General features: G+C 38.3%; 1 protein-coding gene across 1 annotated transcript; it reads right to left on the reverse strand.

Annotated features, from left to right (window-relative positions):
- Positions 1-2768: 2768 nt before the first annotated feature.
- On the reverse strand, positions 2769-12558 carry IFT57 (intraflagellar transport 57). Its single transcript, XM_088270498.1, has 7 exons — positions 12397-12558; positions 10501-10703; positions 9698-9970; positions 6902-7027; positions 5325-5503; positions 4645-4735; positions 2769-3396 (listed from the first exon to the last, which is right to left on the reverse strand). The coding sequence occupies exons 1-7, from the start codon at positions 12483-12485 to the stop codon at positions 3236-3238; spliced, it is 1122 nt and encodes a 373-aa protein (XP_088126624.1). The 5' UTR covers positions 12486-12558; the 3' UTR covers positions 2769-3235.
- Between the last annotated feature and the right edge of the window lie 348 nt (positions 12559-12906).

Genomic DNA, 12906 nt, shown 5'->3' on the forward strand with positions numbered 1-12906 from the left:
ACTACCCCTACCCTTATAAAAAAAATAGTTTTTACATTTATTTATTTATTTGTTTTTTATTCTGCACATAAACAGAACATTCACATAACAACTGAGAATGCTCCAAATGCTGAAGCGTATATCTTCTTCTTCTTCTTCTTCTTCTTTTTGTAGATCCTAGGGATCTGTTTGTGCCTCCGCATGTCGCTCTTGGGATGTCGACTCCCAGCTGTCTTTCCATCTTTTCGGAGGTCTGCCTGGGGGTCTGCGTCCTTCAGGGTTGCCTTGGAGGGCGATACGCGGAAGTCTGTCTTCTGACATTCTGTTTTTATGTTCCTTCCAGTATCGCCTTCGTTGTCGCCCCCACCTCACGATATCCTCCGTCTTACACATGCTCCGGATGTCGGTATTTCTTACTCGGTCTCGCAATGTGTTTCCGGCTATGGATCGGAGAGTCTTCATCTCGGAGATTCGAAGTGTATATCTTTCACGATACTCTTTTTACTAAGTGCAATAACTTAACTGAATTTTCCCACTATTTTTTTTTCATCTTTCCATTTTTTTTCCTTTCATGAGGTTCAAATATCTTGACAACATGGCGGACCAAGTAAACCGAGCGTGCTCCGATACACGTATCAATACAGATCATGATCTCAATCGGAATATTGTGCGACAACGAAGGGTTAAGGACCGGTTCGGCGAACTCTAAAATTTAAGGCACCGGGTAGCTAGAACCGGTGCCTAAAATTGAAATTGAAATTGAAAAATCGTCCAGTTTGATTTGTTAAACGTCTAGTTTGATTTGTAAAACGTTTAGTTTGATTTTTTAAACGTCCAGATTAATTTGTAAACGTCTAGTTTGATTTGTAAAACGTCCAGTTTAATTTGTTAAAAGTCCAATTTGATTTGTGAAACGTCCAATTTGATTTGTTAACGTCCATTTTGAATTGTTAAACGTCCAGTTTAATTTGTTAAACGTCCAGTTTGATTTGTTGAACGTCCAGTTTGATTTATAATTACACATTTTATGATGATATTTTTTGATGCGTTATTTAACACGCAAACCATTCACTACTTACTGGACCATCCTGTAGATGTGGTTGTTATTGAATTAGCGACGACCACTTTGCGAATGTGATTAAACTCGTTTCGAGGTGTAATTTCAAAACAGGCTAAGTCTACGAAGTGAACCTCAACAAATGTTTTAGATAAAGGTCGATTGTATTATAAAAGTCAACATGGAGATAATTAAACTTACTCAAAAGACAACTAACCTGCGCAGCATTCATTACTCAATTATTACCTACGCAAAATTCAACCAACCAGCGTAAAATTATACTTACTCAAAAGTTAATTAACCTGCACAGCATTTCAATATTGAAACATACGTGAAATTTAACTTACCAGCGTAAAATTATACTTACTCAAAAATAAACTAACCTGCGCAGCATTTAATTACTTAAAATTCAACCTACGTACGCAAAATTCAGCTTACCTGCACAAAATTAAACTAACTCAAATGTCAAATTACCTGCTCAAAATTCAATTTACTCATAAGTCATCTTACCTGCGCAGCACTTAATTATTCAAAAGTTTACCAAAAAGATTACGCAAAAACTTACCTACTTAAAATTCAATTTACCTGCGTAAAATTAAATTTTCGTAAAAGTCAATTAACCTACGCAGCATTCAGTTGCTCAATAGTCAATTTTCCTACGTAAAATTAAAGTTACTCTAAATTCAAAACTAAATTGCGCAACACTTAAATCATCTTCAAGCCAACTTACCTGTACAAAAATCAACTCAATCAAACGCCAATTTAGCAGCTCAAAATTCAACTTACCCGCGTAAAATAAAACTTACTCAAAAGTCAACTTACGTACCCAAAATTCAATTTGTCTCTAAAAAATTAAACTCATATCACCTGCCCAAAATTCGACTTACTCAAAAGTCTAAATAAAACACCTTTTGAAATAACCAGACAGCAAATTGAAAACCAATTTTATTGGATAATAACAAATACATATGTGTACAGTACATGGTCATGTGTGCAGTCGGTAATGAAGTCATTCGCGACAGAGGTCATTCTAACCTTCACCTTGTTTGGCGAACGTGCTTATCATGGCTGATAGCTTTACGTCCATATATAGAATATTCACAAACATGCAGAAATAAGAAAATCAATAAAAAAATATTTACATAAATTGATTAATATTTACTTCAAAGATGAAGAAGAACATGGAAGTCTGGGCATTTACGGGGCTGACGACCGTCATAAGCTGGTTTAAGTGATCACTTTACACACGTGTAGCATTCACCAATTCTACCCATTATTGACAACCACACTACTCAAATTCTTCTAAGAAAGTTCTATATATATATGAAGCAATTTCGAAATGTTGTTCTTGAATCACTAGAACTTCACTAGAGACATCTATTGTTGAGATTAAATTGATTAAAAAACAACGTTTCGAAATTGGTTCATATACATATATAGAACTTCCAAGAATTTTATTAGTATAACCATACATGTGTAGATAGGCAATGTGTAGTAGGCAATCATGTGTAGAATTGGCAAATGTTACACGTATGTAAAGTGATCACTTAAACTAGCCTATGACTGTCGTAAGCCCCGTAAATGCTCAGACTTCCATATTCTTCTTCATCTATGTTGAGATGCCAAAAAAGAATATGATAAATATCTCCTATAATTTGAGATAATCCAGAATTGTGAACAAGTATTTGGACACACTCAAAATGTTGTGGATTCAAGTTTATCCTTCTTCTTCTTCTTCTGCTTGGTGTAGACCTTGTGGGCTGTTTTTAAGAGGGATAAGCCTCCTGCGATGTTGATTCCCAGCCATCAATCCATCTCTTTCGTGGTCTGCCCAGGAGTTGTCTACCTTGTGGTTGGCGGAATTTATTACTATTATTAACTCTTACCACTCCGTAGGCCAGACATTCTGTCCCGTATGATTCTAGTAGGCAGCTCCGTGGGCCACAATGTCTGGCCCGGCGTAGGTATAACTTTAATCACTGATTTCTCTATCACCCAAGTATGTTCTACCACAAATATTTCAGATAAATACAGTTAATCTTAATTAACATGGTCATACGAATTGCCAGACAGAGTGTCCCAAAATAAGGGAACCAAAATATTTATTTCAATGGTAGAAAAACGTCACATTTTTTTGATCAGAGTAGCTGATCAGTTATGAGAAAAAATGGTCTGAGTGGAAAAGGTTAGGAAGAGGAGTCACTGCGAGGCTAAGATATTTCTCTTATTTCTAGACTGGTATTCCAGCACGCTCCACATGAGTACGGCGAGCTGCAGATCCATCTCTTGAATCTCTTTCTTGAGACTGGTCACCGCCCGCTTTATATTGACCACCGGGGACTGGTCGTTCATGGCAGAACCTACAAAAACAAAAGGTTATTGAATTCATATTTAAGAGAGTCCTTTTAAAAAAAATATAACGGTGCATGGTAATTTTTAATACAATAAATGTTTTAAAAAATCTTGGTACTTATTTTAAAAACGCGGTAAGAGTGTCAGAAATGAAGACTCTAAGAAGCATATCTGGAAAGAATCCAAGAAGAATATCTGTCAAGAGTCTACAAGACAGAATAAGGAACACCAGGATAAGGGAAATATGCGAAATTTAAGAATATTCACATTTTTTTCAGTTTTTAAATTACATATTTACATGGTGTACAAAATACATATCACCGGTGCACGCGGTAGTTTTTAGCACCGTAAGGGAAGGGTTAATATGACAGATGAATAAATAAGTATAATACTTACCGCGAGAGCAGACACTGTAGTCACAAAAAATGCGCTAAGAGTGTCAAAAATGAAGACTCTAAGAAGCATATCCGGCAAGAGTCTACGAGACAGAATAAGGAACACCAGGATAAGGAAATATGCGAGATGGAAGATGTCCTTAGGTGGGGAAGCCAACGAAGGAGACAATGGTATGCGCGTGTGAGGAGAATGGAACCATCCAGACTCCCCCCATTGCACTGCACGGCCAGACCACCAAAGAGATGGATTGACAGCTGGGAATTGACATCGCAGGAGGCTTACCCCTCTTAAAGGTCATAATGCCTTTACTAAGCAGAAGAAGACTTATTTTAACCGCAATACCCATACGAACATAGGTGATATGCCCCCCTCTGAGTTGCAAAAAATATAAAAAGGGTCATAAATGGGTTTACAGTTTAAAAAAATTATCCACTAAATTATGAATAAGTACTGTCCGCCTTCGTAGTGTAATGGTCAGCACGCTCGGCTACCGTTCCGGAGGTCCCAAGTTAAATTCCCAGGGGGGTCGATAAATATAAGTGATTTTTTCACTCTAATATTTATTCCATATTACCCTGGACTGGTACCTGAAGTGGAGGGCTGATCACCTTTTCTTCACGTGTCAACGATTAAGATAACACTACGTTTGTATGATGCAGTGCCCTATGCACCATTGGGTGCAGATTAGGGTTTGAAAAACTGTTATTGAGTAATCTTATGAAAAAAAACCTGAGAATTTTTTACCCACGTGTTTTAATAAAAACCCAAATGTAGGAAAGTTAAACACGCTGAAAATCGAACCCGTGACCTCCATTGGCGTAGCCTGATGCGGTCACCACTTGCAGCATATTGAAACAGACCTTTCACTTCTGTCTTCTGCTTGACAGCTTCCACCCTTTCCGTCAGCTCACTTAGTATCTCCTGCCTCTGGGTGACTCCGACACTGGCCGCCTGATCAATGAATTAAACAAACCGATAATATAACATTTTATTGCAAATAAAACACTTGTTTTTTATTATATTTTATTACAACTAGTTTCAGAAGCTTTGAATACTTGCAGCATGATATTTTCTTGGGTAAATAAAAATTATTTCATATTATTTTTTGACATCTCACCAATAGATGTCTCTAGTGAAGTTCTAGTGATTCAAGAACAAGGTTTCTAAATTGGTTCATATATATATAGAACTTCCAAAAATTTGAGTAGTGTGGTTGTTAATAATGGGTAGAATTGGTGAATGTTACACGAGTGTAAAGTGATCACATAAACCAGCCTATGACGGTCGTCAGCCCCGTAAATGCCCAGACTTCCATATTCTTCTTCATCTTTGATGAGATGTCAAAAAATAATATGAAAATAACTCCTGTAATTGGAGATAATCCAGATTTTGTGAACAAGTATTTGGACACACTCAAAATGTTGTAAATGAGTAAAGTTGCGAAATTCACTGAAAATGTTTGAATGTACAGCAATACTCCCAGATAGGTAAAAAGGGAAGAGGTATTTTTGAATTGCTCCATGACCCGTGACAATTTTACCTTGTAACTTTCCAGAGCCGTAGAGGCGTGTGACCTCAGTCGGGCCAGTCGCTCGAGCGAGCCCGCAGTCCGCTCCTGCAGCAGGCCCTGTCGGGAGCGCACTGCCTCCACAGCCGTGACGGCCCGCCCCACCGTGCGCTGCAACGTCTCGCCGACCGCAGCAGACAACTGGCCCAACTCTGAAATGTGGACAAAACGTGTTGGCGTCATCATTGTTCAATTTCATCTTTCATCGTACACATGGCTACAAATTACAGCAGACACCAGAACGTGTACATCGGCTGGATTAGGGGTCACTGCAGTATCCTGGGCAACAAAAAGACAGATGAAAAGGCTCGGGAGGTAACATTCAAGAAGACTGCCCTTGACTTTGCCAACTTCCCGCTAAGTTTTTCCAAAAGGAAAATTAGAAGCAGGACCCTCCAACTCTGGAACGATTGTTATTTGAACGAAACCACCGGAAAGGTAGCCAAAATGTTCTTACCAACCATTTTCCATGCCTTTGATTTCAGGAGACTGCAGAAACCTGGCTTTGAGCTCACACAAATCCTTACGGGTCACGATGGGTTCATGAGCTACCTACATCGTTTCAAGATCTCCAAGATCGACAGCTGTACGTGTGATGATGAGACACCTCAAGATGTCCCTCACCTGTTGATGCTTTGCCCCCTTTTTAGCTTTCAAAGACAACAGCTGGAGGCACCTTGCAGGAGCCTGGGTGAGAACCTATCCAACATCAGATCCGTGATAGTTCATAAGGAACTCTCACGGGAGGTATAATTCACGATAAAACTAGTGAAGCAAATTGCTACCATAAACCAAACTTGGACACAAAATGCCAAACGACAAGATCCATTACAATATAGAAGAAGCTAGGAGCATAAGTTGCACATTTAAAGCATTGTTAACTTTGTGGTATGGTAATATAACACTCTCTTTATCATTCATCATTTACTTTGCGTAATACCACTTAAACCGGTTAACTGCCGGCAGGTACATGTATGACGGTACCCAGCACACCGCGAATTTTACGACAAAAATAAAACCTTCTAAACATACTGTTATTAAAAGTGTATTAACGTTTATTTATAAAACTTGCCAAATAAATGAAGAGCGCGCCAGTCGTTCAGTCATTTATCCATATTCATAAAATCAATTGTTCATGGTGCAGGGTTGTCACAAAATTTGTCATAGAAAATATGTTAACTAAATTATATGTCAAAAGTAATTGTTTATGTTAGTTTAATATTTAAAGTATACACACATACACACTTTGATTTAAAAAAAATAAAAATTAAACGCGTTCACATAAAATTATGCGTCATAAGACGCTCTTGGCAGTTAACCGGTTAAACGCTACTTCAAGGCTACCTACTACTACTGTCTTGATGATGGAATGATTATTCCGATATCACTATGAAGGAATATGACTATGTTTCATGAATGTGAAGTAGTATTTTTAAAGTGGTATTACACAAAGCGAACGATGAATGATAAGGAGAGTGAAGCTTGGAGTGTTAGTCAGCCCATGGAAGTGTAGGGTTTCATCTTCGGCCTATGAGTACCTTTACCAGTACCTTTTCTATGGCCAACTAGTTGTTGTGTGTGCGTCCTCCAGTCTCTAGCGGAAGGCACGATGCGAATTCGAAGAGATGGTGCCGCCCTTTCCACTTCGCTCTTCCAATCCGCTAAGTTGCTTGCGCCTTGTGAAGAAGAAACAACAATAGATCAGTGAAATCACTTGGTGGAGATGGATGTAGTTCATAAGTAAGAACTTTCTTTTAATCAAGAAAACAAATGATGTGTTAAAATTTATAAATAAGAAAAAAACCAACTAACTAACCATCACGCCGCTTCCCCGCAGGGGTAGGCAGAGGGAACAGAATGCCACACCACTCTGTCTTTGCAAACATTCTTCGCCTCTTCCACGTTCATGCATCGCCTCATACATACCTCCCGATTGTTACGACTCCTAACCTGACCATTTTTAAGTGTTTGGCATACCTGATCGTGCCATGTTTTTTCTCGGTATTCCTCTGCTCCTTTTTCAACTTGCATTCGCCTCATAAATTTGTTTTACCGTTCTTTCCTCACTCGTTCGTTCTACATGTCCAAACCATCTAAACACACCTTGCTTAATTTGATGGATAATGCTTATCTCAGCTTTGCATTCCTTCCTTATTTCACTATTCGCACATCTATCAAATAAGAACCTTTCTAGAAATAATTTTATTGATTGAATATAACATAGACAATAATGTGGTCTATAAATTAGAACTTCTTTTAAATCATGAAAAAATTATGTATTTTAATATATTAATTAAATTTGAGATAAGAATTTTAAAAATTTGTATTTATAATTCATTTTGTTGATTGAACATACCATTTACAAAAGTATTGGTAAAAGAAAAGAAAAATCTATTTTTATTTCACTTAGTAAATATATATTTCACTTTTGTCCGCCTCCGTAGTGTAATGGTCAGCGCGCTCGGCTACCGTTCTGGAGGTTCCGGGTTCGATTCCCAAGGGGGGTAAAATAAATATTAGTGATTTTTTCACAGTAATATTTATTCAAAATTACCACGGACTGGTACCTGAAGCGGAAGGCTGATCACCTTTCCTTCTTGTATAAACGATCAAGATAACACTGCGTTTATATGACAGTGCCCTATGCACCATTTGGGTGCGGATAATAATAATAAAACCCTCATCCGCACCCCAATGGTGCATAGGGCACTGTTTCATATGAACACAGTGTTATCTTGATCGTTTACACACGAAGGAAAGGTGATCAGCCCTCCGCTTCAGGCACCAGTCCAGGGTAGTATTGAATAAATATTACAGTGAAAAAATAATGGGTGTGGATAAGGGTTTTATATCTATATAAATATATATTTTGTATATATAGCGTCTTTTTTAGATGCTTGTCTGCAGGTAGGATGTAAGGATAGGGAAGGTAAATGTGAAAAATACATCACAAACACCCAGACCAATTGAAAATAAATCTTTCTTGAATTCATTTTGCGATTGGTGGTAATCGAACCCGCAACGCCAGTTTCGCAGTCGAGCGTCTACCTAACTACGCCACTGCGCCTGTCTTTTTGAAATTTTACTCGGCAAATACCATGTTTGATAATAATGTTGAAAGCGTTGAAACATATGCCTCAATAGATTTCAATTAAAAGTGGTATTTACCAAGCAAAATTTCAATTAAAATGGATATTATTCATTTAATAAAATAATAAATTGAAAATAAATCTTTCTTGAATTAATCTTGCAATTGGCGGGAATCGAACACGCAACGCCAGTTTCGCAGTCAAGCGTCTACCCAACTACGCCACGGCACCTGTCACTGTGATCTATTGTGATACTTTGATGCATTCCGCATCATTTTCAAACACCGTATGTGAAACTAAATCTAAATTTCAGAGTTAATTGACCATTTAACCAGTTGCGAGTTTATCCCTCACGTGATTTGGGCTAGGAGTTTGTGTTGCATCGATGAGTCCGAGTGCTGTTCGGGCAAATGGTATTTCAACTAGTAGTATTGATTTGGAACAGGTAGATGATTTCATATATTTGGGTAGTATGTTTTCTAGGGATGGAAAGATTGATAAAGACATAGAAAGGAGAGTGAATGCTGGGAACAGAGTGAATGGTGCACTAAAATCAGTTTTAGCAAATAAAAATCTATCAGCGGAAGCTAAACTGGCAGTACACAATGGAGTTCTGGTTCCAACCCTTATGTATGGAAGCGAAGCATGGAGTTGGCAAAAGAAGGATGAAAGCAGACTGAATGCAGTCGAAATGCGATCCCTCAGACGAATGTGTGGCAAAACGATGTTTGATAGATGTTCGAATGATGAAATAAGGAAAGAATGTAAGGCTGAGATAAGCATTATCGATAAAATTAAGAAAGGTGTGTTGAGATGGTTTGGACATGTGGAGCGTATGAGTGAAGAAAGAACGGTTAAACAAATTTATGGAGCGAATGTAGTTGGAAAAAGAAGCAGAGGACGACCGAGGAAAACTTGGCACAATCAGGTATGTCAAATACTTGAAAGCGGCCGGGTCAGGAGTCGTAATAATCGTCGGGTATGTATGAGGAGATGCATGAATGTAGAAGTGGCAAAGAATGTTTGCAAAGACAGAGTGGTGTGGCGTTCGATTCTCTCTGCCCACCCCTGCGGAGAAGCGGCGTGATGGTTAGTTAGTTAGTTAGTTAGTATTGATTTGCAAATACCCAAATATAATTATGTATTTGTTTTTACTGACTAACTCGAGCAGTGTTAGTCAATAAATTATAACAAAAGTATCAGCATGAATTTTTATCTGGGAATTGATTTAGCAGAATGTTTCAGCAGAAAAATTACCATAGATCTCCACTCCATTATTGGCGACCTCCACATTCACGTTCATCTCTTCTCCGTCTGATCCGCTGGAGTATTCTACTTCTTCGGGGAGCTCCTGGAGGTCTTCCATGTCCTCTTCTTCTTCAGCATCCTCTCCGACTTCCTCGTCGCCGCTCCCGGCGTCTCCGGAAGAAGACTCGGTTTTAATATCAAGCGGTTTCCACTCATTATGGGTAGTTAAAACTGCTTTTTCTGATAGCTTCTCCAGCAGGTATATAACATGCTCACCAAAACCTGGAAAATGAAAAAATATCGGTTTTTTAAAACATGTTTCTTTCCTTTTTAAAAGGCGTCTAGTGGCGCATAGGACACTGGTTTGCATCAACAATCAACTGATTTTTTGATGATTTAAATATAAATTTTCTTCTTCTAACCCTTATCCAAACCCAATGGTGCATAGGACACTGAATCATGACAGTGTTATCATGATCGTTACTTACATGAAGGCAAGGTGATCACTCATGCGTTTCAGTGTCCAGGGTAATATTAAATTATATTAAAGTGTAAATGCGATCTTTCAGAAGAATGTACGACAAAACGATGTATGATAGATACTCGAATAGTGAAATAAGGAAGGAATGCAAAGCTGAGATAAGCATTATCGATAAAATTAAGAAAAGTGTGTTGATATTGTGTACCTTGAGGTAGTTTGATTTTCTAAAAACTGCGCTTTATGAATTATCCATAATTACTATTATTACTCAAGATTGCACAGACTGTGTACCAATTGCACCAAATCAGACTACAATCGAAGTGGTACCTACCTTGCTTCAGCTTGTTTGGCGAGAAGTCGACAGATATCCCGAGTTGCCGCGTGGCCTCCAGTATTCCCGCCACGGTGGAGTTGGGGTCATCATCCTCCAGGGGAGCCTGCATGTCCGCACCGCATTTGCGGGCAAGCCAAGTTGCCAGCGATGTAAACACGTGGAACTGTTCCGCCGGATTATTCTCCACCAGAAAATAGTACCTATTTAGGCAAACAAATAGTTTTTAATAATAACTCCTATGTGGAGGACGCCTTCGGAATCTGGTGTTGGAGGCGCATACTCCGAATTCCATGGACAGCTAGACGCACCAATGAGTCCATTCGCCAGGAACTACGCTTAGGTGGCTTGATTCTGGCCAATGTCTGTACTCGACGGATTCTCCAGTTCTTTGGACACGTTGCGCGTGGTAATGATGATATCCTGGAACGACTGGTTGTAATCGGTAGCATAGAAGGGAAAAGAGGGAGAGGAAGATCCCCACACGATGGACCGATCAAATTAAGGCAGCAGCAGGCACCTCAGTGGTTGGAGCGTTACGTGCAGCACAGTCAAGGGATAAATGGAGAAGAATCATTGCTTCCACAAGGGTCACAACCCTCAGTAATGAGGAATAAGACGGAGAAGAGAAGATGTGGAGGAACCCAGATTTGTGAATAAATGCTGGTCACACTCAAAAAATTGTGAATAAAACTAATTGGTTAAATTACATGTTCAATAATGACAAAATAACTCGTTAAATTCTACATTCTGTAACAATAGCCTTAATATGAAGCTCCTGCAAAGAACGGTTAGGTGTTATGTCCGGTCAGTACTTCCATACGGAGTTGAATCGTGGACCCTCAAGATCAGCCACTATAAACCGACTGGAGGCATTCCAAATTTGGCTACATCGTAGAATGCTATGCATTCCATGGACCGATATGGTCAGAAAAACAAATCGCTCACTCCTTTCAAGAACGTCATAAATCAAAAATCGTCAATTTTCAGTTGTGCATGTTTTCGGAATGCCTAGAAAATTTACTATATCCCAGCAAAAGTTGCATATTTTTGACTTAATATTTACCCGCTACAGGGCAGAAAGTATTGTTTTTGCATTTTGAAGAAAAGGTATTGTTTAATTATTTTTTTTAAATATCCTTAATATTTTTCAATTAGAGAAAAAACCTTCAGGTTTTACCTAACAAGGTCTGTTGCACAGTAAAAAGTTCAATAAATGGCTTGATATTTATTTTTATTACATTGTATTATATTTTTAAACTTTAAAAACGTTCTCCTGAGAAATCAAGTTTTTTTTTATTTATGACGTTCTTGAAAGGAGTGAGCAAAATGTGTTCCAAAGAGCAAGAGCAGGGAGACAGTTGCTGACTGGTATCAAGGTCCGGGAGGTGTCCTATCTGGGAGGAGCTGAGAGGAGACAAGTACGAGCTATTGCACCTAGTGGAGGGTCCACGAGGTGTGGGCAGAAGGCAGATCTCCTGGCTCCGGAATATACGAGATTGGACGAGGATCAGGACTGTGTAGAGCTGCCCGAGACAAGGATAATTACTCTCAAGTGATAGTAGACGTCAGGGGGACCTGACATGACACTAACAGAAGAAGGTTAAATTATATGATATGATATTATCTTTTCATAAGAGAAATCACCTGATATTTCTGTTTTATTTCCCAATAAATAAATAGGTACCTTAATTACCTTACGTCTAAGTGACTCTGAAATCTAGTTACGGCTTATGCAACACCGTTTATCATGTCCCTACTCAGGCTTCAACTTTATAAGTTTCATAGCCTATGCCTACTCGTGAGTGGATTTACTCTTTATGTTTAAAGATACTATAATTTCATGTAATTCATGAGTGAAAATTCTAGGCAAAAACACTCGCTACAAATAGATACCTGCTCATTGGACGCATTTTAATATCTCGCCGAAATTCCTCATCAAAATTCAAAACTTTCAATCTATCCATCAACGCTAAGTCAATCATTTTAAATTGTTTTTCTATATTACAAAATCAAACGCAATATTTTCGACACTTTGACTCAAAGTGTGTTTGTTTTGATTATATTGTCATAGCAACAGTTAAAGTCAGTGCCTTCTAGAAACTTTTGATTGACAACCAAATTCCGGTATATACATGTATTTTATTATTTTACCGAGTGTTTTTGCCTAGATTTTTCACTCATGAATTAAATGAAATTATTATTATTTTAAACATAAAGAGTAAATCCATTCACGAGTAGGCATAGGCTATAAAACTTAAAAAGTTGAAACCTGAGTAGGGTCATGATAAACGGTGTTGCATAAACCGTACCCAGATTTCAGAGTCACTTGGACGTTAGGTAATTTTAAAAAATGAATGTTTTATGTATATATTCATGAAATCCCAAAAGAAATGGGTAGGTACT

This window comes from Brachycentrus maculatus, unplaced genomic scaffold (genome assembly GCF_059751285.1).
Source record: "Brachycentrus maculatus isolate JH-2025_06_01 unplaced genomic scaffold, ASM5975128v1 h1tg000387l, whole genome shotgun sequence".
Taxonomy (NCBI): Eukaryota; Metazoa; Arthropoda; class Insecta; order Trichoptera; family Brachycentridae; genus Brachycentrus; species Brachycentrus maculatus.

Bases quoted from the DNA above. Each gene is read 5' to 3' on its own strand.
- IFT57 (XM_088270498.1), bottom strand. From the start codon at position 12,485: ATGATTGACTTAGCGTTGATGGATAGATTGAAAGTTTTGAATTTTGAT. The intron at 9,971-10,500 runs GTAGGTACCACT...TTCATTTTCCAG, and splicing joins GCCAAACAAGCTGAAGCAAG to GTTTTGGTGAGCATGTTATA. The intron at 4,736-5,324 runs GTAAAATTGTCA...TTCATTGATCAG, and splicing joins CGGCTCTGGAAAGTTACAAG to GCGGCCAGTGTCGGAGTCAC.